Source organism: Eschrichtius robustus, chromosome 6 (assembly GCF_028021215.1).
Source record: "Eschrichtius robustus isolate mEscRob2 chromosome 6, mEscRob2.pri, whole genome shotgun sequence".
NCBI classification, from domain to species: Eukaryota; Metazoa; Chordata; class Mammalia; order Artiodactyla; family Eschrichtiidae; genus Eschrichtius; species Eschrichtius robustus.
The window spans coordinates 24,099,556-24,122,239 of NC_090829.1; the positions used below are offsets into that span (position 1 = coordinate 24,099,556).

General features: G+C 36.3%; 1 protein-coding gene across 2 annotated transcripts in view; it reads left to right on the top strand.

Annotated features, from left to right (window-relative positions):
* The first annotated feature begins 3,979 nt into the window (after positions 1-3,979).
* Positions 3,980-22,684, top strand: part of TRPC1 (transient receptor potential cation channel subfamily C member 1) — a 61,578-nt gene continuing 42,873 nt past the window's right edge. The window contains exons 1-3 of one of the 2 annotated variants that reach the window (XM_068546039.1): positions 3,980-4,419; positions 14,766-14,920; positions 21,129-21,230. In XM_068546039.1, coding sequence (XP_068402140.1) covers positions 4,245-4,419; positions 14,766-14,920; positions 21,129-21,230 — 432 coding nt within the window. In that variant the 5' untranslated portion in view covers positions 3,980-4,244. The remainder of the gene's footprint in view (positions 4,420-14,765; positions 14,921-21,128; positions 21,231-22,684) is intronic. The other variant, XM_068546040.1, reaches the window with a different exon arrangement.

The following is a 22,684-nucleotide window of genomic DNA, read 5'->3' on the forward strand; positions in this document are numbered from 1 at the left end:
TACATATACATATTTTGCACCTGAATTACCCAGGTTTTCTTAAATGGTATGTATACAGTCAACTCTCCATATCTGATGCATGCATATCCAATGGTTCCACATCCACAGATTCAACCAACCGGCGACCAAAGATATTTGAAAAAAAGAATTCCAGAAAGTTCCAAAATGCAAAACTTAAATTTGCCAAGTGCCAGCAACTATTTCCATAGCATTTACATTGTATTTACAACTATTTACATAGTATATTAGGTATAAGTTATCTAGAGATGATTTAAAGTACACGCAAGGATGTGTGTAGGTTATATGCAAATACTAAGCTGTTTTATATAAAGGATTTGAGCATCTGCGGATTTTGGTATCCTTGGGGGGGTCCTGGAACCAGTCCTCTGGATACTGAAGGATGACTGTATTGGTCAGTTAACCAACATTAAGTAATTATTGTGCTCCCACTAGGTGCGTAACACTTTTCAGTTTGTAGCTATCTGGTACATGAAGATTTCTTTTAGAAATATTCATTTTGGATGTGCATATAGTTACTTTTCAACTGACTTCAAACACTGGCTACAGCTCTCAAAACATGTTGATACCATATTATTAGCTTCATATTACACATGCTAATTTTTGATATTCTAGCTCTAAATAATTTAGAATATGCCCACTGAATATCTTTAGTAGAAAGTAACACAAAGCTAATATTCAACATATTTTCACATTTTTCCCAGTTTCCTTCAAATTGGCAATGTTTGGTTAATGCTTACGTTACTTGGCAGTGGCTATGCTTCAGACCTATTTTTGTCTGAATTTTTTAGCAGTAGACCGATTCTGCTAACAATTGAGTTCAGAAGTTTACTTCCTTCATCTTCCACTGTTAGTGCCAGTGACCAGTACTGCTGTGCAACAAAAAATGCTGTCACTTTATCTCACTGGGAATGAATAGTCTAAACCCCCCTTCTACCATGGATTAAAACATACGTGATGGTAAGAGTACAACTACTCATGTGTTTAGAATAGAATTTTTTAAATGAAATCATCAACAGGTGGAACTTTGAAATATATTCTACAAAAGAGATTTCCTTTCCTTTTATCATTTGACGATTGTTTTCTTACATGAAGATTAAAATATGTTCTTGCTCTTTTGTGAGATTATTTAAATCCTTTCCTCTTGATTTTTTCACCATTATATTCACTAAGTTATCTGATTTACATGAAATTTGGCACTTTAGAGTGTTCTTTTTCTCACAAAATATATTTAATAAAAATTCTGTGTATGTACAAATGTGTCAGTATTTATTTCATTTAAAGAAAAATATATAACCTGGAAAATTAATATATCATAAACTTATTTTCCAGAAAAGAAAAGAGAACAATTCCTACACTAATGAGTAAAGCAACAACAAAAAATTTATTGTTTTGGGAGGAGTGAAGATGGTTCTATGATTCTTTAACAGGAAGAATTTTAGGAAAGACCAAGTACATGATTACTACAAATTTAGTTTGTGATGAAATAATTTGAGTTAATCAACATAAATTTGTCTATTATGATCCGGGTATGATACTAGACACTGCGGATTCAGCTGAGAAAAATACAAAGTTTTCTGGCCTCATGAATCTTATTTCCTAGTGGAGAAAGAGAGACAGTAAACAAATAGGATTTGTAGATGGTGATAAATGCACTAAGAGAAATAAAACAGGGAAATGTGATAGAGACTTAGGAACTGGGGTGAAGATGCTTTTAGTTTGGGTGGGTCAGGGAAGGTCTCTCTAAGGTTGTGATAGGCTGAGGTATGCATGGTAGGAGGAGAAGCCAGATGAAAACTTCAGTAGAAGGAACAAGTGCAAAGGCTGTGAGGCAGGAAGAGTCTTGCAGGCATTTTAAGAAAAGAAATAGGCAAATGTGGCCTAAAAGTAGCGAGGGAGAGGTAGAGAGTTTGGAGATGAAGACAGGGTCTATTACTTATAGGTCTAGATCTGAATCTGGATTTTCTGTTCTCCATCACAACTGGAGTTGTGATGGCTCTTCAGTATATGAGGTTCGGTGAGTTGCTTTAAGTAACGTGCTGCTTCTGAATCTTGCATGCTTCTGAATCTTGCATGTTCATCATAGCTCTATCATCGGTTTCCATATCACAGATGAAAAATAAATCATATAGAGGATCTTAAAATACCCCAATTTACACTGGATGAAAAAGGATCCGAGAAACAAGAGAGAATATTCTGCATCTGAGATGATTCAAAAAGACTTCTGAAGATATAGTTGCAACACTAGCTTACTTTGAATGAGGAAAAACCCTCTAATACTTTGGAATGCCTCCTAGGATTATCTCCTAAAGTAAATTGGAATTCGCCTGAATCTAAGAAATCAGTCCAGCCCCGGTGGGAGCCTTATGGAAAAGGAATCACCTAAACCCAGAAGCTTGAAAAAACTTCAGATTAAAATGGTTTCTATAGTTCTGAGCCATCTGAATTTTTACCCTTAAACACTCTGGAACTTTTGGATGGGTCTGGGTTAGAGTTGTTCTACTACTGAGAAAAAAATTTTACTGGACTACAAAGAGTGTGTAAGCACACTCAGATAAACCCAAATATGTACCACTCCGTTCACTGGCCACAGATTTACAACGAGCAATTTTGACATTCCACTAAATACACAAACTTAGAACTATATTAAACATTAGAGAATGGGGCAGATTTATGATCTACTAGAGATAAGAAAGAAAAAGCTAAAATGATTTAATAGATAACTGTTTTGAAGTAAACACATAAAAATGTTTGGAAAGGTGGGCAATCTTGTCTACCTAAGGCCTCTTAGAGAAGATCGAAAGAGCACTGTGAATGATGAGAAAGATATATTTAGGAAATTTGGGAGTTAGAGTTGGCCGGGACAGTGATGGAACAAATCAACCTGAACAGAATAGGAAGTATTTCTCTCAAATACATGTACTCAAGTAAATTTATGTATTGCCTTAAAAACCTAAGCACTATGGGCGCAATTTAGATTTTTGCACTGTTGGCTGTGGAAAGCAATAATTATTCGAGATACAATTTCCAGTCCCCCTCCCTCAGCTTTTAAAGGTGCAAGAATCTGCTTTAAATACAAGCTTAATTAAAAAAAAAAATATTCAAGGAAGTAGCACTTACTGCACTTCGGTTAGCTTTTGCTTAAATAACGCTCATCTTCTAAAATCTGAGTTATAAACGTGAAGATGAACAAGAAACCACGGTAAGGACTATGACGTAGAGTAGATCCTAAAGATGTGCTTATCCAATGGGTACATGCGAATAAATGTATGATACTAGAAATGTTATGCCAATTTTATATCACAAAGGAGTTTTGTTTTTTTTTTTAATACGGTTTTAGAAACAAGGGTAGCTAGCCCAACATAATTACACACAGACGAACACAAGTCTGGTGGCGTGGCGAGGGCCCTGTCCTTTCTGCTTTAGGCAGAGGACAAAGGAATATGCAATAATTCAACAATTCCACGGGGGGGTTTCGACTAAACGTTAAGTCATCAGAGGCTCAGTGAACCACCCCGCTGCATGTTTAACTTGTGTGCAGCCCGAGACGGCGGGGAAATTACCTCAAACCTGCAACCTGGTTGTGCAGAGAGTACACCCGGCCATTCGCCTTTTCCTCCGAGGCTGGAAGCCGACCAGGGGGCGGTGCGCTCGCGGACCCCGCCTCCGCCCCAGGTCCCGCCCACCACCGAGCCCGCCCCGTGGTCGTCGCTCTCACCGAGCGGAAGATGACGTGAGGAGAGCTGCGAACATCTCTGGGCGCAGCTCGGTCGGCGGTTTCACAGCCCTGGAGCCCGGCTGGTGCAGAATCGCCTCTTGGAGCTCCTCTCCCACCGATTTTCGTCCTCCTCTCTGGCCGGGCCGCCCCCCGCGCGGCCCCTGCGGCTCCTGGCACGGCCCCGCGCTCGGCTGCCGCCCTGGCGCGGGCCACTCTGCCGTCCCCGGACGGGCGCGGACCTGCTCGGCCTGGGCGCCGGCGGCTGGGGAGGGGGCGCTGGCCCCGGGGCCGCGCATGCGCCGCCACCAATTTGGGGCTGTCGGTGGAGGGCGAGTGCTGGCTCCGTGGGGAGGCGACGCCCTTCGGGGCCAACGGGCCGCGGGCCGAGGCGGCCGTGGGAACGACTCATCCCTTTTCCAGCCGGGGGTCGCGGCTGGGGTCGGGGTCGGGGTCGGGGCTGGTGGGGGCCCCGCCCCCGTCTCCTGGCCTGCCCCCTTCATGGGCCGCGATGATGGCGGCCCTGTACCCGAGCACGGACCTTTCGGGCGCCTCCTCCTCCCCCCTGCCTTCCTCCCCATCCTCCTCTTCGTCGCCGAACGAGGTGATGGCGCTGAAGGATGTGCGGGAGGTTAAGGAGGAGAACACCCTGAATGAGAAGCTTTTCTTGCTGGCGTGCGACAAGGGTGAGAGCTAGGCCCCTTTCTCTGCTTCTGGATGCCCGTGTCCTTCACACCCCTCATCCTCCCCCAGCCTCAACTCGGGGCACTCCCTCTTCCTCGTGCGCCGAGCGTCTGTTCGCGCCGCGCCCGCTGCACCTCCCGGGCTGCCCGGCACCGCCTCTGCCTTGTGAGTGCAGAGCTGTCGGGCGGGAGCAGCCGCGGGTGGCGCCCTCCGAGCGCCGCACCTGGGGAGGCGGCCCAGCCCTGTGGTCTCCTTTCGTGCGGTCAGGTGTTCAGGGAGCGTCGTGGGGGCCGGGACCCTAGGGTTTCAGCCTCACCGGCACTACTGACCACTTGCATGACCTGGTCTCCCGCTTGGGGCTTTAGTTCTTTCTTTCTGGAAGCCCAGAGGTTTTGTCTAGTTTTGGACCTTTCAGTCCGAAAAAATCCCATGTCCTTGCTTAAGGTTTCTCCTGCTTGTGGGCTCTCAGCTGGTTTTTTGTTTTCTTTTTTCTTTAAAACCTTACTTGTATTATTTAACTCCAGCCACCCGGTGCCTTGGTGTTCAGTGACTGTCGAATGGCATTAGGTATGTCAATATCCTAGGTGGACATAAAGACAGCACTTTATGGAGAAATTCTGCCTAAGTTCCAGAGTTTCTCCAAATTTATGGAACAACTTTGTTCATGCTTTTTATTAGAGAGGAAGGTTTATTGCTCCTCATCCTTCTTTGGGAAATAAAGGTAGTGCAAAATAATTACAGGGCAAAAATGTGGAATATATTTAGTGCGTTTTCGTTTTTTAAAAAAATCTGGTAATCGATCACTTTTATGGCCATAACAAAGTCTCCTCACTTAAGCATGCTTTCTATTAATGAATATAATAAAAAGAATGGGAAATTGATTGCCCTAAGACTGCTTTTATTTCCTACGTGTAAAAAAGTGCTGTAAATTTTCTCTTTCTAAATTTATTCAGCTTGCCTTCCAGTGGCGATGCTTGCTTAGGAAAAATGTTTAGGATCATGCAAACTTCCAAAACATAAACCCAAAGGGCAACTTACACTGTGAAAAGATTAACTACAGAGTATTTTTTTTGTTTGTCTGTATGTGTTTTTTTTTTTAAATAAATGACAGCCTCCTTAACCTCCTTTACTGCTTTGAGATAGGATTTTATTTATACAACTTTTTGAAAACACATTGATGTATAAACAAAGTCCACCCCTGTCCATCATGAGTCTTTTTATGATCTTATGTAATAGTATTAAATTATATTATGAAAGCATTTGTGAAAGTCCACCATGGACAGGTTCATACAGTCTTGGAAATGTGAAGAAACATAGAATATATGTCTATAACCTCATAAATATCAGTCTGTGGATTATGTAAAATTATTTAGTATTTCTGGAGTGGATAGTCTTGAGTTCTCTTCCTTCAAAAATTCTCTAGAGAGGGGAAGGGAACAGGTTGTGTTGTACTAGAATTAGTAAGTGGCTGCTACATCTACCCCAGCTTACTGAGCTATGGTTATTTTAAAACAAACAGAAATTATGTCAAGAAAGGCAATTTAATATTCCTGTCAAACGACAGAGGAATGTCATAATGGAACATAGCTCGAATAAGTACTTGTATGGTGTGTATATTTAGGATTATTGCATGACATATCTCAAAAGAGTTTGAATGTATTACAGTTCTGTAGCCTGTCCAGTAGTGCCAGTTGAAATAGCCTTGATGTTCTTTCTTCGTCAGTTTCCCTTTTTATAATATCATTAAGATCCTTGGAGAGATTTGGCTTTTGTGGGTAGGGTGGAAAGTAAATATGCATGCTTTTTCTCCCCCATATAAATTAAAACTTTTTTTAACAAGTGAGATTAAATAGGTATTTTCTGTTTCAGGTATGTTGAAATGAATTCTTAGGTTAGATTTGGAAAAATGGCTTATTTCTTACATGTACTTATGGTATACATTTATGCTGAAAAAATATATTTGAGTTATAGCAGTTTTTTTTGTTTACTTGTTTATATTCACTAATATTGTTAAACTTTTTTTAGCGTTACCCAAACCAGATCTAAAAGTGAAAAGTTTCCTGAAGTAACTATAGTTTCCACTATTACTTTGGAGCTTTCATCAAGCCAAATGGCAGACATTGACTGAGACAGCTTTTGGGGTAGAGTGCATATGCTTTTCATAGATGATTTCATTTAATCCTCACAACCCCATGAGCCAGATGTTGTTATCCCCATTTTATGAATGAGGAAAATGAGGCTTAGCAAAATTTTAGAATTACTTTGCCCAAGGTTACATTAGTTAGTAGTAGAACTAGGATCTATTTTGAGCCTGTACTCTTAACCACTTAAGTTTTGATCTAGTTATAGTTGAATGAATGAAAATCACTTGTGTTAGAAAAGACACATCCATATTTGGATTTACTAATTGGAAATTAAACTTGCTCTCTGTGAATGTTTTATTAACTGTGGTTTCCATGGATTATATTTATCCAATAAAAGTAAGAAGCTTTAATAGCACAAGAGCAGATCCACTCTAGAACATCTATGTTTCTCATCCTTTTTTCATTTATCAAGTTTACACTACATGTGTAAAATGTCCGTAATGTATTCCACTTAAGGAGAATTCCTAAAGCAAAAATTGTGGAGATGGGGTTTTGTGTTTGTTAGTGGATGGGTGACGCTTTGAAAGGTGTGTACAGATTAAGGAGTAAAGAAAAAAAGGTAGGAAAGAAAACGATTTTATAGTTTGATTTTATAGTGTGTACAGCTAGCTTTTATGTAAATTATTAGTCCAATAGATCTAGGCAAGCGCAGATCCAGGTAGTGGCCACTTAATAGTGGCTATTGTTGATCTTGAAAGTGGGTCAGAATCATCTCAAAGGTAACATCGGTTCTTTTTCGTAGAATTTAGAAGAAAAAGTGAATTGAGGGCTCCTATGCTAGTTATATAAAGCTAAGTCTGGCCCCCAACCCAACATAAAATTCTCAGAAAGTACACATATTCTTTTTAGACGTAGAATGCTGCAATTCAGAGGTAAAGGTTAATTGAAACAAGAGTGTTGTTTTATGGAATATTAAGCAGTGATTCTTACCACCCAAGTCTTTTTCCTTTCACACTGAGAATTAGTATGGTAATGAGCCACTTTTATTTGTGGGAGACAGGGGTCTAACTTCAGACCTGCTGGCTGGAGAAAGAATTAATACCTTTATTTAGGGAGCACCTAAGCTAAATATAGTTGTTAATTCACCTCTTTGAAAGTAACTGTTGAGTAGATGGTAGCTTTAGTATTAAACCCTTTAATTTGCTGATGATCAGTAATCAGTTCTTGTGTAGAAAAAGAAAATGATGAAAGGATTCAGTCTGGATTCAGTCCCTGCCAACTTTTCATGAAGAGCATTTTCAGGAAATTCGATTTGCAATAAATAAGTCAGGAGGCCCTTCTTGAAATTTCAGCATGGAGTCAGGGGAGGGATGGAGAGAGCTGAATTTCACCTTTATTCTTGGGCTCAGTCTAATAATCTAGATCTTGTGTCACCTTTGTGGTATTGATTTGCTGCATTGTATGGAGGGTGCTTTGATGCCTGAATTCTGCTTAAACTTTGCATACCTTTGGCTTAGCATGCTTTTGAAATGGGTAACATTTCTGGGAGAAGTAATATTAAGCTGTTGTTTTAATAGCACTTAATATATTTAATGGGACTTTTAAAAAAAGCTATTTGAAAAGAGATTTTGAAGTGTTTGGGGTTGGAGAGGATGGCGGTGGGAAGAAAAAGTGCAGAGTACTGGGTACTGCCAAGAAGTTTTATGTCGACAAGGGACACCTAATGTTAAGAGGTATGTGCTGTGAGGGGAGAAAACTTTGCAGAAAGGAGAGGTAAAGAGGGTACTGTATACAAAATTCTACAGGCATTTCACAAATTGTCATTAGTATTTAAGCATTTAAGTAGTTTGTACAGGAGAGTTTTTCAGATCACCAGTGGTGCCATAGTGTATGGTTCATCTTTATTTTAACAAAAAAGACTCTTAAATCACCAGAATCTTGGTGGATAGTTTTATTATAAGAGGCTAATCATTGAGCAGCTAGCTGCTTCATAGTACTATAATACTGGCATTTCTTTGTAGTGATTCCAGAAGTGTGCTTCTTTATTTCATTTTTAACTTGCTGTTCTTTTCTATAATTCATCATCTGACTATTTATCAGGTTAATTTTGTTAGGACACTGGAGAAAGGTGCTTTATCAAGAAATAACTGACTACATCCCTGTCCTTTAGTAGCTTCTTCTGTACTGGAGATGCTCTCTTGTGCTCTTGTGAGGAGCAGTAAGGGAAATAAAGTGTGTTTGTGCCTAATAGATCTGTCTGAAGGGCAGAAACAAATGCTCAATTTAACTTAAATGGCCTATTTATGATTTGGAAGATGGGATATTCTTACTATACAGTCAGTCTTTTATCTGGGCAGTTAAAAAAAATGTAACCCAAGCCAAACCCCTTTACCTAGTATATTACAAACTTTGGGGAAGGGTGTTAAAAGATTAAATTTTATTGTATGGGTATTGTTGCAACCTAAGAATAATTCCTCTTCTTCCATGCTTCCAGTGTTAGAAATATCTTCCTTATAACTGACCACCAAATTTAATGATACTAGGAAGCTTAAGATCTAGGATTACTAGTTTAATATGTAATGAGTTCAAAAGCTATCACTAAGAGGTAAGTAGTGACTTTTAAGAGCCTAAACAAATTATCAGGACTAAAAGAATTCCAATACCATATCAGTATAGTATGAGATTCAGTGGAATTTCTTTGGATGCCAAAACTTTGTGACCTATAGAGTGGTGATAGCACTGTTATTAATAGCTTCTGTTAATTAAAAAAAAACCCAAAAAACTCCTATGTTTATTTTCTGGTCATATTTGTTGCTCCATCACTAATCCTTTTATATTTTTTGTAGCTTAATTTATATTGATCCATAGTGTACTTTTTCAGTTCTATAAATATGTATAATTTAAGTGTATGTGAGATTAAATTTAAGTAACACAATAAATCCTTTATGAAACTGTATTACTGCATACCTGATATTAACTAAAGTTTTATACAACTTGTAACATCACTGTTAATTAGATCTCAAGTCATATACCAGACTCTAATTACAAAGTAAACATTGCTTCTAATAGATTCAAGAATATGTTAATAATTTTTAATTTATAAACTAATTTACTCTAAAAAAAATCAGCATTACCTTCTATAAGTATAATTTTTTCCTGCAGCAGTCTGCTCTTTTGCCAGGTGATATTCATTATCACTAATAGTCTTAAGTAACAGACATAAATGGCTAAGAAATTATAGTAATAATTGTCTTTTTCCAAAAATATTCAGAGTACTACGGACAGTTCAGCATACCATGTTTCTGAGTATCTAATTTTGAAGGTTTCATCCACAACAATGTGATTACAAACATGTTGGGGTCTATGATAAATATTGGGTTTTGCACATTTGGTAAAACTACATTTTAAATTGTCTTCACTCTAAAAGTCTTGCATGTGTGTTTTTTTTTTTTCTTTTTAGTATTTGGTTCAAACTAATTTGAAGTTTGCTGTAGAGTTAACATTTTAATCAGTATTGTCACTATTTATATTTCCAGATCCAACAATTGAATTTGATCATGGCTTTGTATTTTTTTACTTCATCATTCTTTTTCCTCTTAATAATAAAATCTTCTGTTTTAAGTGTCTTTAGTAATAGTTCAATAAGAATGTTGCAGTTGCCATAGTCAAAAAGTTTGTTAGAAAAACTTGGTTTGAAAAACTTTACAGATTTTTTGACAGATAAATTCTCCCATACTTCACAACTAACTGAAAATTTGGTTACTATAAAATTAAACTGACCGACATTAATACTCCCATTTCAGTGATGTTGAAATTTACCATCATATGTCAGAAAATAAAATGAGATGCCAATGAAGAAAAGATGATTACCAGTTCTTCACTGATACTATAACATATCTCCACTGTCTTTCTCAAGTTGGCCAGGGTGAATATATCACAGTTGGCCAGGGTGAATTTGTTGCTAAGGATCCATGGGATTGCAACAGTATTTTTTTATACTATTTCATTTTTTTAAATTGTTGGTTAGGACTCACTACATTGATTTCATGACTGCTAATGGGTTTCAACCTGCAGTTTGGGAAACATTGGTGTAGAAAAATCATAGTGGGTAAGTGAGAGAGTGGCAATAAGGTAAATGCAGAATGATAGCAAGGCCCAGGTCCCATAAGGCTTAGTAAGCCACGAAAAGATTGTGGCATTTAAAGTGTGATTAAAAATCTTGAGGATTGAAAACCTGATATGATTTGAATTTTAAAATGATCACTGTGAATGCTGGGTGGAGAGTGGACTAAAGAGGTGGTGCTAGAGTAGAGGTGGGCAAACTACAGCCCACAGGCCAGATCCACCCACCACCTGTTTTTGGAAGGCCTGTGAGCTAAGAATGACTTTTATATTTTATATTTCAAATGGTTGGGAATAAATCAAAAGAAGAATAATATTTCATAACATGTGAAAATTATATGAAATTGAAACTTGAGTGTCCATAAATATTTATTGGAACACATTGGAGCTCATCGTGTACATTTGGTCTGTGGCCACTTTGGTGCTGCAAGAGCAGAGTTGAGTGTTTGCAACTGGGATGATATGGCCCCAAAAACCTAAATATTTACTATATGGCCCTTTATAGAAAAAGTTTGTTGACCCCTGTACTAGAGTGTAGGCAGCTGTATCAGTAAAGACGTTAATGCAGAGTCCAGGAGAGAGGTGATGGTGTCTTGAACTGGGGGTTACAGTGTACATGGGTACAAGTGGATAAGTATGGGAGATACTCTGGAGAGGGGACTGAGAAGTTTTGCTGTTGAATTTGGATACTGGTGGAACTGATCGAAAAGGTTTCTTTTTCCTTCACTGAAAACAAGACAGCCGTCTAGCCAAAAAAGTAAATGGATCATGTTGTGTTTCCTTCTATATGTCATATTCTAAAAGATGAAAGATGTATGTAACTATTAAAAGCAACTTCAGTGTAAAATGAAAACCATTTCTAAATTTGCCTGACCCAAGAAGGCATTTTTACTTGTAATCCTTGCTCTATAACTAGCTTCTTGCTATATATTTTAAATTTACTCACCTCTTCTTACATATACACTCATCCTAAATATTAAGACTGTTCTGGGCTTTCTGAATACAGTACATTGTTTTAAATGGCTTGCAAATATAAACTTTGGTAGAATGCTTAGAAACCAGTCTAGGTTTCCTATAGGTTCTGTGACTATAGTTTGTAATTGTTCATTTGTGTGAGTGTGTCAGCCATGACAGGGTGGAAATTTTTATTATTTTTAGGGATGAAAATTACTTATTTGGTTTTGATTTCTAAGTTTTTTTTTCCTTGTATAGCCCCCTAACTGTAATGGGAATAGTGTATGAAACCTTAAAGCTGTAGAATCTGACATTTGCAATACAATTACTTTTTAAACAGCAATCTAAACTTTAAAAATGTGTAGCCGTTGTTTTTGACCATTAGCTGTATGTGAAATTTATAAAATTTTATAAGAATTGTATTTATACAGCTCTCTATACTTTTCTGTCTCTAGCAATATGGCTGACTAAATAATCTGAAAACCCTTCTGTTTTAAATCACCTAGAAATGCTAGATAAAATATAATAAACATACATTTAAGTGAACAGCTGAGCTTTCAGGAAAGTAAGGAAAACAGATTCAAACATAAAGGACAGACTGAAAAACAGAGGAGTGTGTGAGCTGACATTTGACTGCTCCGTGGATGGGAGCAAGAGTTATTGGTCTGGGCATTGTTGGGATTTGAATTTTAATGCCCTTGTGGAAACAGGTTACAAAGCCTTGAGTTTGTACAAAGTGGGGGAATTGGAACAACATCCAAACATGAAACCGGGATCCTTAAAGGGCTACACTTTTAGCAAAGGGGTAGATGAGGAAAAGAACCGGTCCATCAGCACAGGGAGACTACAAAGAACCTTTTAAATAAGACTTCCCTAAGAACTCGTAACTATGCTCCTGCCTCTTGTTGGCTTGGGGTTTAAATTAATATTACCTACTTGATCTGGGAAAACCTAAACTGAGAAATTAGTATAAAAAGGATTCATAGGGTAGCAAAACCTCTGAGTTATCTGGAAGAAGCAAACACAAAACATCCTTGGTGGGACAAGCTTCCAAACTAGGCTGCCTAGTTTCCCACAGTTAACCTGCATGAAGTTGAGTTTGCAATACCCAATTAAAAAATTCAGAAGACAGTCACCTGTTATCACAATAGACACAACGAATAGGGTTAAATCCCTAAGACCTCCAGATAATTATCATATAGAGACCATAAAATAAGTATGTTTAAAATGACAAAAAGCTTAAAATAAGGAAATTAAAACATAAGAAAGTAAATCAAACATTTGGAAAGGAATCCAATAAAACTTAGAGAAATAAAAAATGTAGTCATTAAAAATAAAATTAATGAATAATCAGCAGAAATAGTTGAAGGAGGAATAAGTGGAAGAGAAATCTGAAGAAGTTATCCAGAATGCAGGAAAAAGAGAGAGAAGAAGAAAACTAAATCTTTAGAGACACAGAAGTTAGAATGGGACAATCTAACATAATGTCTAAAGAAGTTCCAATAGGAGAAAAAATAATAAGGGGATGAAGCAATATTTGAAGAGAGAATGGCTGAAAATATTGCATATGAATGAAGGGCATAGTCCTTAGCTTCAGAAAGCCTAATGAGTCTCAAGAAGGATAAATAAAATCTAATCCTCACCCAGACACATCATGAAACCAAAGAAAATAGAGCAAGGGTTTTTATGGGTAGAATTCTCCTACAACTAAGATATTGAAATCAATTCACCTGAAATAAGATTTTAAAGTTATTTTCCGGTATTAGTGATAAGTTTTCACTGATCTATCTGCATGTTCATATTGGTTCAACTTGTGACTAAGACTTCACTTTGTGAAGTGTTTGGTAAGTTTTTTGCCGTGGAGCATTAGTGTCTAAATATTAATTAGTAGTTCTATGAGGAAATAATTTCTTTTTGTGACTAGTTTTCTTCTTGAGGGAACTAAGGAGATACACCATCAAGAAAACTACCATTCAACATCTTCTAAAATGTGTGGGGACTTTAAAGTCACTGGTTAAAAATAATAGCATAACTTATTTGAAATTTTAACCAAAAAAATCTGTTACCTTTCTTTGTTATTCACTCATTTAGTCCAGTTTTAGAATTTTCTCTTTCTGTATCATGAAATCATTTTTTTTCCTTCTGATTTCCACTCTGATTGTTCTTTTCCTGTTTCTTATTCATAGACTTCGAAGGAACAGCTATATTTGCAAGTCACTTAAAATTATTTATTCATCGTATGTTTAAAAAGTAAGGTGAAATAAAACAAAACCCACTTTGCTTTCTTTCTCCATTTAATTAGCATTTCTCTTTTGATTTATTCCCCTTTTACCTGCTACACCAGCTGGTTAGCAGACAAGTATAGTGGGCCCTCTGTGAAAATGATTACCTCCATAATTATTCTCATTTCCCCCTATGAGTTAGCTGTTTTGTTGTGGGGTAGAGTGAGGCAGAAGCTAATCTGCATAATCCTGACAGGTCAAATTTCGCTTTGAAATATTCTGACATTGACCTCTACCAGCATTAGTCATAGTCTTGCTTTAGGGTTTTGTGAGCTGAATGTTTTGTCATTATTTAATCTAAACAGCTTCATTAATGAGATGTGTGTGTGTGTGTGTGTGTGTTGGGAGAGTGGGGAGGAGACTAGGAATTTTGGACATCTTTCCCTTTTACTATACATACCCGCAAGCATATACACGTTCACCCTGCTTTTCCAAAGTATTTTCCCCTGTAAAACCTCTTATAACATCTCCACTTATTACTAGATCTCGTTTTTAACCGTTTAACAGTTAAATGTGTGTACGTATTTGAGATATAAAACTTAAATCCTTTAAGCTTATATCTTATTTTGCTAGCACCCCGTCTATGTTTTTAGACATTCTTTATTACTTTAAATATCTTCTGAAAGTTCTCCTTATAATCAATCAGTTATGAATTTTAAACAACTTTCATTTTAAACTGTACATTTAAATTTTTTCTACTTTTTATGTTTGCAACAGATGTACACATTCTTTTATCAGGGTATAAGTTTTCAGCAAGGAAATGCTCACATTTTCTTTGCACATTTCCATATACAAAAATGAGTTTACGTTTTTTAATCTTTTAAATCAACAGGCTAAGTTTTCTTTACAGTCATTCTTATTTAATATGTCATGGATATTAAATTATGTTTGTATATTGTTATTTAGGTGACTATTATATGGTTAAAAAGATTTTGGAGGAAAACAGTTCAGGTGACTTGAACATAAATTGCGTAGATGTGCTTGGGAGAAATGCTGTTACCATAACTATTGAAAACGAAAACTTGGATATACTGCAGCTTCTTTTGGACTACGGTTGTCAGGTACAAGGCTAGATAATTTTATCCAGTAGCTTCTAAGTACTGTTAGATATGCCATGTTTTCTCCTTTCTAGTTTCCTTCCTCCCTTCCTTCCTTCCTTTTTTCCTTCTTTCCTTCCTTTCTCTCTATATTTTTCTTCTTTCTTTCACCTATTATTTTGTTTTGAGCTACTAAAAATTTAAAAACAAACCAAAAAAACCCTTTTTAAAAAAGTATAGTGTTTTGACTTGATTTATCTTTTCCTTCCCAACTTTCACTCCTGCCCCTTATCTTATATGTTTTAAACCATCCAACAGAGGTAAATTATCATGACTTATTAAAGATGACTTTGTTTTTATTACATTATTATATTACTATTTACCTTATATATCTAAAAATAGTACAGGTGTTCTGGAAGTATCAGGGGAACAGGTATTTCTGTGGCCCATATAATTTACAAGCATAAAAACAGAATACTCCTCACTTATAAAGCAATTTTCAATTTGATTTTCTCCAAAGTTTTATTAAATGTCCTTTTTGTCTGAAATTTAGTGTTTGCTTATAGCTAAAGGTGAATGGATTTTTTAAACTGGAAAACATTGACCTTTCTGCTTGTCTTCATATCAGTTCGTGTAAAAAAGCAGGCATGTGTATGACTTGAAAGAATTCAGTTAAGAGATCGGAAGGAAATTTAATAATATTATTTTCCTTCCTTTTTGGTTTGCTTATGATGGGACTTAGCATATGAATTCTGGCTCTTTTTTTTCTTTCAAACAGCATGATTGTTTGCTCTTTTGTAGCTTTAAACTAATGAGACGTTTTTTGGGAGTGGTATCAGGAAGCACTCATAGAAGATTTTTAAAAAATAAGTAGGTTAGTCCTATGTACGTTTCTATTATATATATAAATGTAATACACATATATGTATTAAAACATGTGGTACTGTCTCTATGTATACATATTTAGAGTAGACATAAATTGCTTTCCCAGAAATTTCATTTATCCAGAACACCCACGAGAACCAGGAAGTAAGTGAAAAATACCTCTGAGTAGCCAGGGTAGATGCGGTGAAGTTTCCCATTTATGAACTTTATCATAGGGGTAATTCTGGAGTCCTCCTTCAAAATCTGTTTTTTCTTACTTTAGATTCCGCTTTAACAAACTTACTTAGTTTTCTAATCCATAGAGAATTACAGGGGCAACAGAAAGGGCATGAGGCTGCAGTGGAAAAAAATTAGGCACAGTACCTCTGACTCTATTTAAAGAGGTCAATAGCATTAGATACCTGATAATCTCTAAGGGAACTGTATGTTAGAGTGGTAATTGATGTTTATAACAATGGCCCAGAGTCAGTAAGAGAAAGTTAAATTATATTCAGTACATATTACTTTAGAAGAAAGAAGAATATATATAGTACTTCTGAAAGCAGAAAACTTCCATCAAATTTGTTTAAATTTCAAAGTTAAACACTTAAAGGCATAAGCTTCAGTTACCTATAAAATAATGTCGCAAAGAAAGTCTCTGATGATTCTATGTAAAAGAGGTATTAGGGTATTGATATAATAATCATTTTGTCTTTTTACATGTAAGATTCTATGTATATAAAATTTCTGCAATATACATGGTTCTTTCCCATACCTGATCACATCTGAACATCATAGCCAGCCTGTCTAGATGTTATATTTTATAGATCAGAAAACTGAGGCTCATAGACTGTAATGAATTGCCCAAAGTTCTAAAATAAGTAAGGGCAAAGCTAAGATTTGAACCTAATCTTTTGACTGCAAATCCCATGCTCTTTCCAGTTCACTGTGTTCCGTCTTAAATTACCTATGTCTTATCTGTCAATCAACAGATGTCCAAGACCTTTGGTTGGGTGTGATTGTGGAAATGAATATGTAAAACATGAGTTCTGTACTAAAGGATGTTAAAACTAATTGGACAATGAAAGTGCATATGAATTTTAAATCGAATGATACAAAAGTGTATTTCGTAAATGCTGAGTGTTAATAGTACTTGACCCTTGTATATCGCTTTGAAGTTACAAAGTGCTTTCATGTATTTTATCTTGTGTTATACTAGTGGCTCTCAACCGGCAGTTTTGTCCCTTAGGGGACATTTGGCAATGTCTGGGAACATTTTTGGTTTTGCAGCTTGGGGGTGGGTTAGTACTGGCGTCTGGCGGGTAGAAGGTAAGGGCGCTGCTAATCATCCTACAGTGCACAGGACAGCCCCCCATGATAACGAATTATCTGGCCTCAAATGTCCATAGTGCCACCATTGAGAAACCCTGTTTTATACTTAAACTTCTGTGGTTCACAGTAAATGTTTTGGAGACATAGGAAAGAGAAGATCACTGTGGTTTAGAGCTAGCAAGAAAGGTTTCATGGAAGAATGGCAGTTGAGCTCAGCCTTGAAATATTAATAATTGCTAATATTTATATAGTTCTACTGTGTGACAGGAATCTTAAATATATTCACTTCCTTAATCCTTACAACAGTTCTATGAGATAGATGCTATTATTATCCCCATTTTATAGAGGAGGAAACCGTGGTACAGAAGGTTTCAGTAACATGCCCAAAGTTACTCCATTAATGCCAGATCTGGAATCTGAACCCAGGTTCTGGCTCCAGAGTCCATGCTTTTACCTGCTACCTAAAACTACTGTAAAACAATGTGTAGATAGGTGGGAACAGGAGGTGGAGAAGGACGTAAACAAAGACATGTAAATGTATATTCTTGAGACAGTGAACTGACTTAGCCTTTTTGGACAAAATATTTGGATTGGGTAGTAGTGGAAAATATCTGGAAAAATAACTAAGACAAAACTGATGAAAAGGGCTTGAATGCCAGTCTAAGGAATTTGGCTTTTATATGATAGTGAGATCATTAAATGATTTTTGAGGAAGGATGTGATGTGTACAATGATATTTTAGAAAAACTAATCTAGTGGCTGTGTTCAGTACACATTAAAAAATGGGAAGTGAGGAAGGCTATAAATAGCTTGGGTGAGCAGTTTTTATAATAATCCAGATGTGAAGAGGTTAAAGCCTGAACTGGAATAGCAGCTATAAGAATAGGGGAAAAAATAGCAGATGTGAGAGATGTTATGAAGGAAGAATTGATAGAACTTAGTGAGTATTTAAATTTGGAGGGGGGGATTGAGAAGGAGTCCAAGATGATTTGAAAATCTTAAACATGGTTTACTGGGAGAATGATGAAAGAAAAACAGGAAGTTAGGAAGAGAAGTCAAACTTGGGGCAGAGAAACGTGAATTCTGGTTTTAGCCTTGTTTATTTTGGGGCTATCAGGCAGCTTCCAGTGGAAAACTGACATCTCTAGGCAGAGGTTGGGCTGGAGAGATACAGCAGTCGTGGCAATGGGGATGACCCGACATCATGAGAGTGGATGAAATCATAGAGAAGAGCAAACAACTAGTGCTGATTCTTTCTCAGGGAGCATCTGCATTAATAAAGGGCATTAGAAGGAAAGGGTTTCATTAAAGGAGTTAGGATACGCAACGTTGTGAAAACCAAAGAGACGGTTTTATTACGTTGCTGAGAAATCAAGGAAAATGGTAGGAAAGGCCATTGGATTTTGAAACTGGCATCAATAGAATTAGAGAAAATGACACGCAGGAGTTTGAGAGTGAGAGTGAGAGAAAGAAAACTAGTGGTGAGAGAAAGAGAGGATCATGTCAAGTTAGCAAAGAGTGAGGAAGTATTTCATGTTTTGGGAGGTTTGGGGAGGTGGAGGCTGGGACTGGTGTTTCTGCGAAGGAAGGACCAAAGTCCTGTAGAAGACCAGAGCGCTAAATAGAGTACCGAGGTGGAAAATTTAGCTTTGGGAAGGAAGGAAGTAGATGAGTATCTGAGCTTAGAGGAGAGAGTATGGGAATTGTTGAAAAGACAAATTCTGAGGTGAGAAGGGAGATAGTAACCTCATTAATACATAATAGGTGTGTACTGAATAGCTTTTAATAAAGAATGGTCAAATATCTGTGAAAAATTAGGAAGCAAAACTATTGAGGACATTTGTATACCTAGAGATACTTAAAAAATAACTTAAAACATTTTTCCCTTCAGAGCTGCCTTTGATATATCAAGTAACAGCATTGTGCAGAATAAGTCCAGGGCAACTCCTTACATGACTTTTTTACATAAATTTTTTTATACCTGAAGCTTAACCTTTTAAGCATTGAAAGATTTAACATTAATCTTTCTTTATTCTTTACTAAATAGTATATCTGAATTTAATTTAACTTTACCATCGTAAGTGGGAATCATTGAAAGTTTAATCATTTTACTTTGCTTCATATAGTCTGAAACTATTGACATGTTTTTCCTTACATTAAGTGGCTTCAGACTGCTTTGTATTGATAGTGATTTTGCTATGCTGATATTTTATCTTCTCAATGATCAACTTTTAGCCGTTTTTCATCCTTCCTCCTTTCTTTGTTGGTTTTAATCTAGCCTGAAGGGTACTTGGGAAAGCCAGGTGTCTGTCATTTATAGACAACTCTTAAGTCGGTGTGGGTGAGGCAGTTGCTTCTAGGAAATAATGCCCATGAAGTTAGTTTGTGACAGCTCAGTATGGTTTGGGGAGAAATTTGCAGCTAGATCCATGGCTATGTTTCAGATGATTGGAGTTGCCTGGTGTTTTGACTTTGAGAGCAGTGGCATTACTATAGTTAGCTTCATAGGTTAAAATTAGAAACCATAAGTGAACTGTTTAGTAGTAATGAACACGTGGTTCTTTTTGCTTGTTTGCTTCACCTGACCAAGTACAGTAAAAACTGAAGAGAAACGTTTGTAAAGCAGAAGAATAATAGCGCTAGCTTTTAAAGAATAGGTTACAGCCCAGTGAACCCTAAAATGTTTAAGGGATAAAATAATGAATTAAATTTCCCATGAGGGTGGGGAGTTTTTCCTATAGGAATACACAGGCAGTTCCTAATGGTTGAATGTGACCCCAACCCAATTATTTGGGGTACTTGGTCCTATTTTTAGACATCCAGATAAAGTCTGCCATTTTTAGTCCTGTTTTTGACGTCTAGAGAAAGTGGATGAAAGCTTTCTTTTCAGCTACAAAGAATATTAAAGATCTGTTATAATTTCATTTTCATGGGAGAGAATATTGATTTAAATAGTTGTTAAACATCATAATAGTTTAAAAATGTACAGGGTACATTTTTAAATAATCAGGGTATTTTCTTAGATTAAATCATTGCTTATCCCCACTTTTTGCTTCTGCCTTTATGGTTTGCCTTAAAAAACAAAACAAAGCAAAACAAAAAGAGACCCCAAACCTGATGTCTCCGTTGCCAAGTATCACAATAGGACTGAAGAGTTTGTTATATTGAAAAGTTGAAAAATCTCCATTTCCTCAGCTTCTATTTATTTACTTTTTCCTCCTGTCAAAGTTGGAGCTTCAAAATGACCTATAGTTTGGGAGTAAAACTATAAAGTCACTTCTCCCTCTTGTCTCTAAGGACATTGGTATCCTAGTTCTTTGTGATTTTTACTTGATAAGATTGCTAATGTTGGGAATTTCCTGGTGGTCCAGTGGTTAGGACTCGGCACTTTCACTGCTGTGGCCTGGGTTCGATCCCTGGTCAGCGAACTAAGATCCCGCAATCAGTGTGGTACCACCAAAAAAAAGAAAAAGATTGCTAATATTAATGCCATATTTGTACCATTTCAGTCAGCCATGTGTGCTTTAAAGATGAGAGCAGAGGGGCTCCGCCTTCTGTTAACATATTTTTCATTGTCCCCTAGCCTCATGGTTGCATTGATTATCATTTTTGTCAGACAGAAAACAATCCTTTATCTGGAGTAATTGTTCTTGGCAATTTCTTTTATAGATTTGGAGTGATGAAGATTCTTTTGGTCCAAAGTTCGAGAGTAAACATCTTGAAAAAAATAACATATCAACTTTAAATACTGCATAGATCAGCACTGTTTCATTAATAAACCCCACTATCAAGCATTCATTATTTTACCAGCTCATTCAGTGAAACTAGGACAAAAATATGTGTGTTGTGGTACACTGAAGTACTGCCAAGGCTAGCAAATGTACTATTTGGACAGTCTAAATTTTAAAAAATTCAGTATTACTGTATATAATACAGTTTAAATTAAAAAAATAGTTTTCTTTATGAATTAGTAAAAATAAATAGTTTACCTTTTTATCCTCCATTTTCATTTTTAACCTTTTTTTTTTGTTTAAAGTCCGCAGATGCACTTTTGGTGGCAATCGACTCTGAAGTAGTGGGAGCTGTTGATATACTACTTAATCATCGACCAAAACGATCATCAAGACCAACTATAGTAGTTAGTACTCTTAAATATTTATTAATTTGGATTTTTAAACCAAAATAGATCTCCTGCCCCACTGCCCGTTTTTTCTCCCTCCCCTCCAATTTACTTTGTTTTAAAGAAATAGATTTTTTTTTTTTTTACTCTGTAAAATATTGCTTTAAAGTAAGTAGACATTTGCAAGAATAATTAATGTTGCTCTCAGGAAACCTTCTTAAAATTCATGATATTTCTATAATTTTGCCAGTGTGATCCAATATTTTTAGTTTGGAACATTCTGCAGGTTAAGTTGAAAATACAGATTAGTTTCCAGGTGCGTTTAAAAGTTAAATATAAACAGTGAAACCATAGAACTGGAAGAAAATGTAGGTGAATATTTAACTGACTGGGAGGGAAGGACTTTGGAGAAAAATCACAGTGGCACAGCCTTTGGCTGTATAGAAGTTAAACTTCTAGAATCAAGACATCAGGCAAAATTTAGAAAGCAGATGGATAACTTTCAAAAGATATTTCCAGGATATATCTCAAATTCATAATATTAATATTAGATGAATTGATGAAAAACATCAAAATCAATAAAAGACATGGAAAAATCTCAAAAGAAAGTACAAAATATTAAATCTTACTAATAATCAAATACGAGGTGCTAATTTTTGCTTATCAAACAGCAAAGTTTATTTTGAAAACTAATAACCATTGATGGCAAAGGTGTAGTACAGTCTCATACACCACTGGAAGAGGGTATTTTGAAAAGCAGTTTGGCAGGATATGTCATAAACAAGAAAGATGTTCATATTCTTGAACCTAGCGCTTCCTCCTCTAGGAATTTGTCAAGGAAATGGTCAGAAATGTGGACAGAAATGTTACTTATAATCTTATTTGTAGCAATGAAAAAACCACGTGACACAATCTAAACATCCCAAAATAGAAGATTCTAAACATAAATAATTACATATATATTAACATGATATTTTTTAAAGGAATAATTAGGAACATGAAAAAATATGATACAGAAGGGAAAAAATGAGAACAATAAACTGTACATATAATATGATCTGAGATTAAAAATATGCACAGAAAAGGAACTGTATGGAAATGTAGCAAAATGTTACCTAACAGCAGTCATCACATTGCCAAATTAAGGATATTTTTCCTTACTTTTAAATTTTTCTTTATTGCTTTTGTAACTAGGAATATAGTCACTAATAATTAAATAAATTCTACTGTAAAAATGAGATATTTGTTGTGTATCAAAATTTTAAAGTTATGACATTCATTATTGGTGACGATGTAGTAAAACAATCAGTAAAAATATTTTCTGGGAGTGTAACCTGGCTATACTCAGAAGAAAAATATTGTTTTAAGAAAGAATTATAAATTGGTTGCAAATTATCTGCCATTTTCTGAGAGCGAAGAGAAGCTCCCCTAAATTGCATACTTTATCATATATTAACTGAAATATTTTTCTC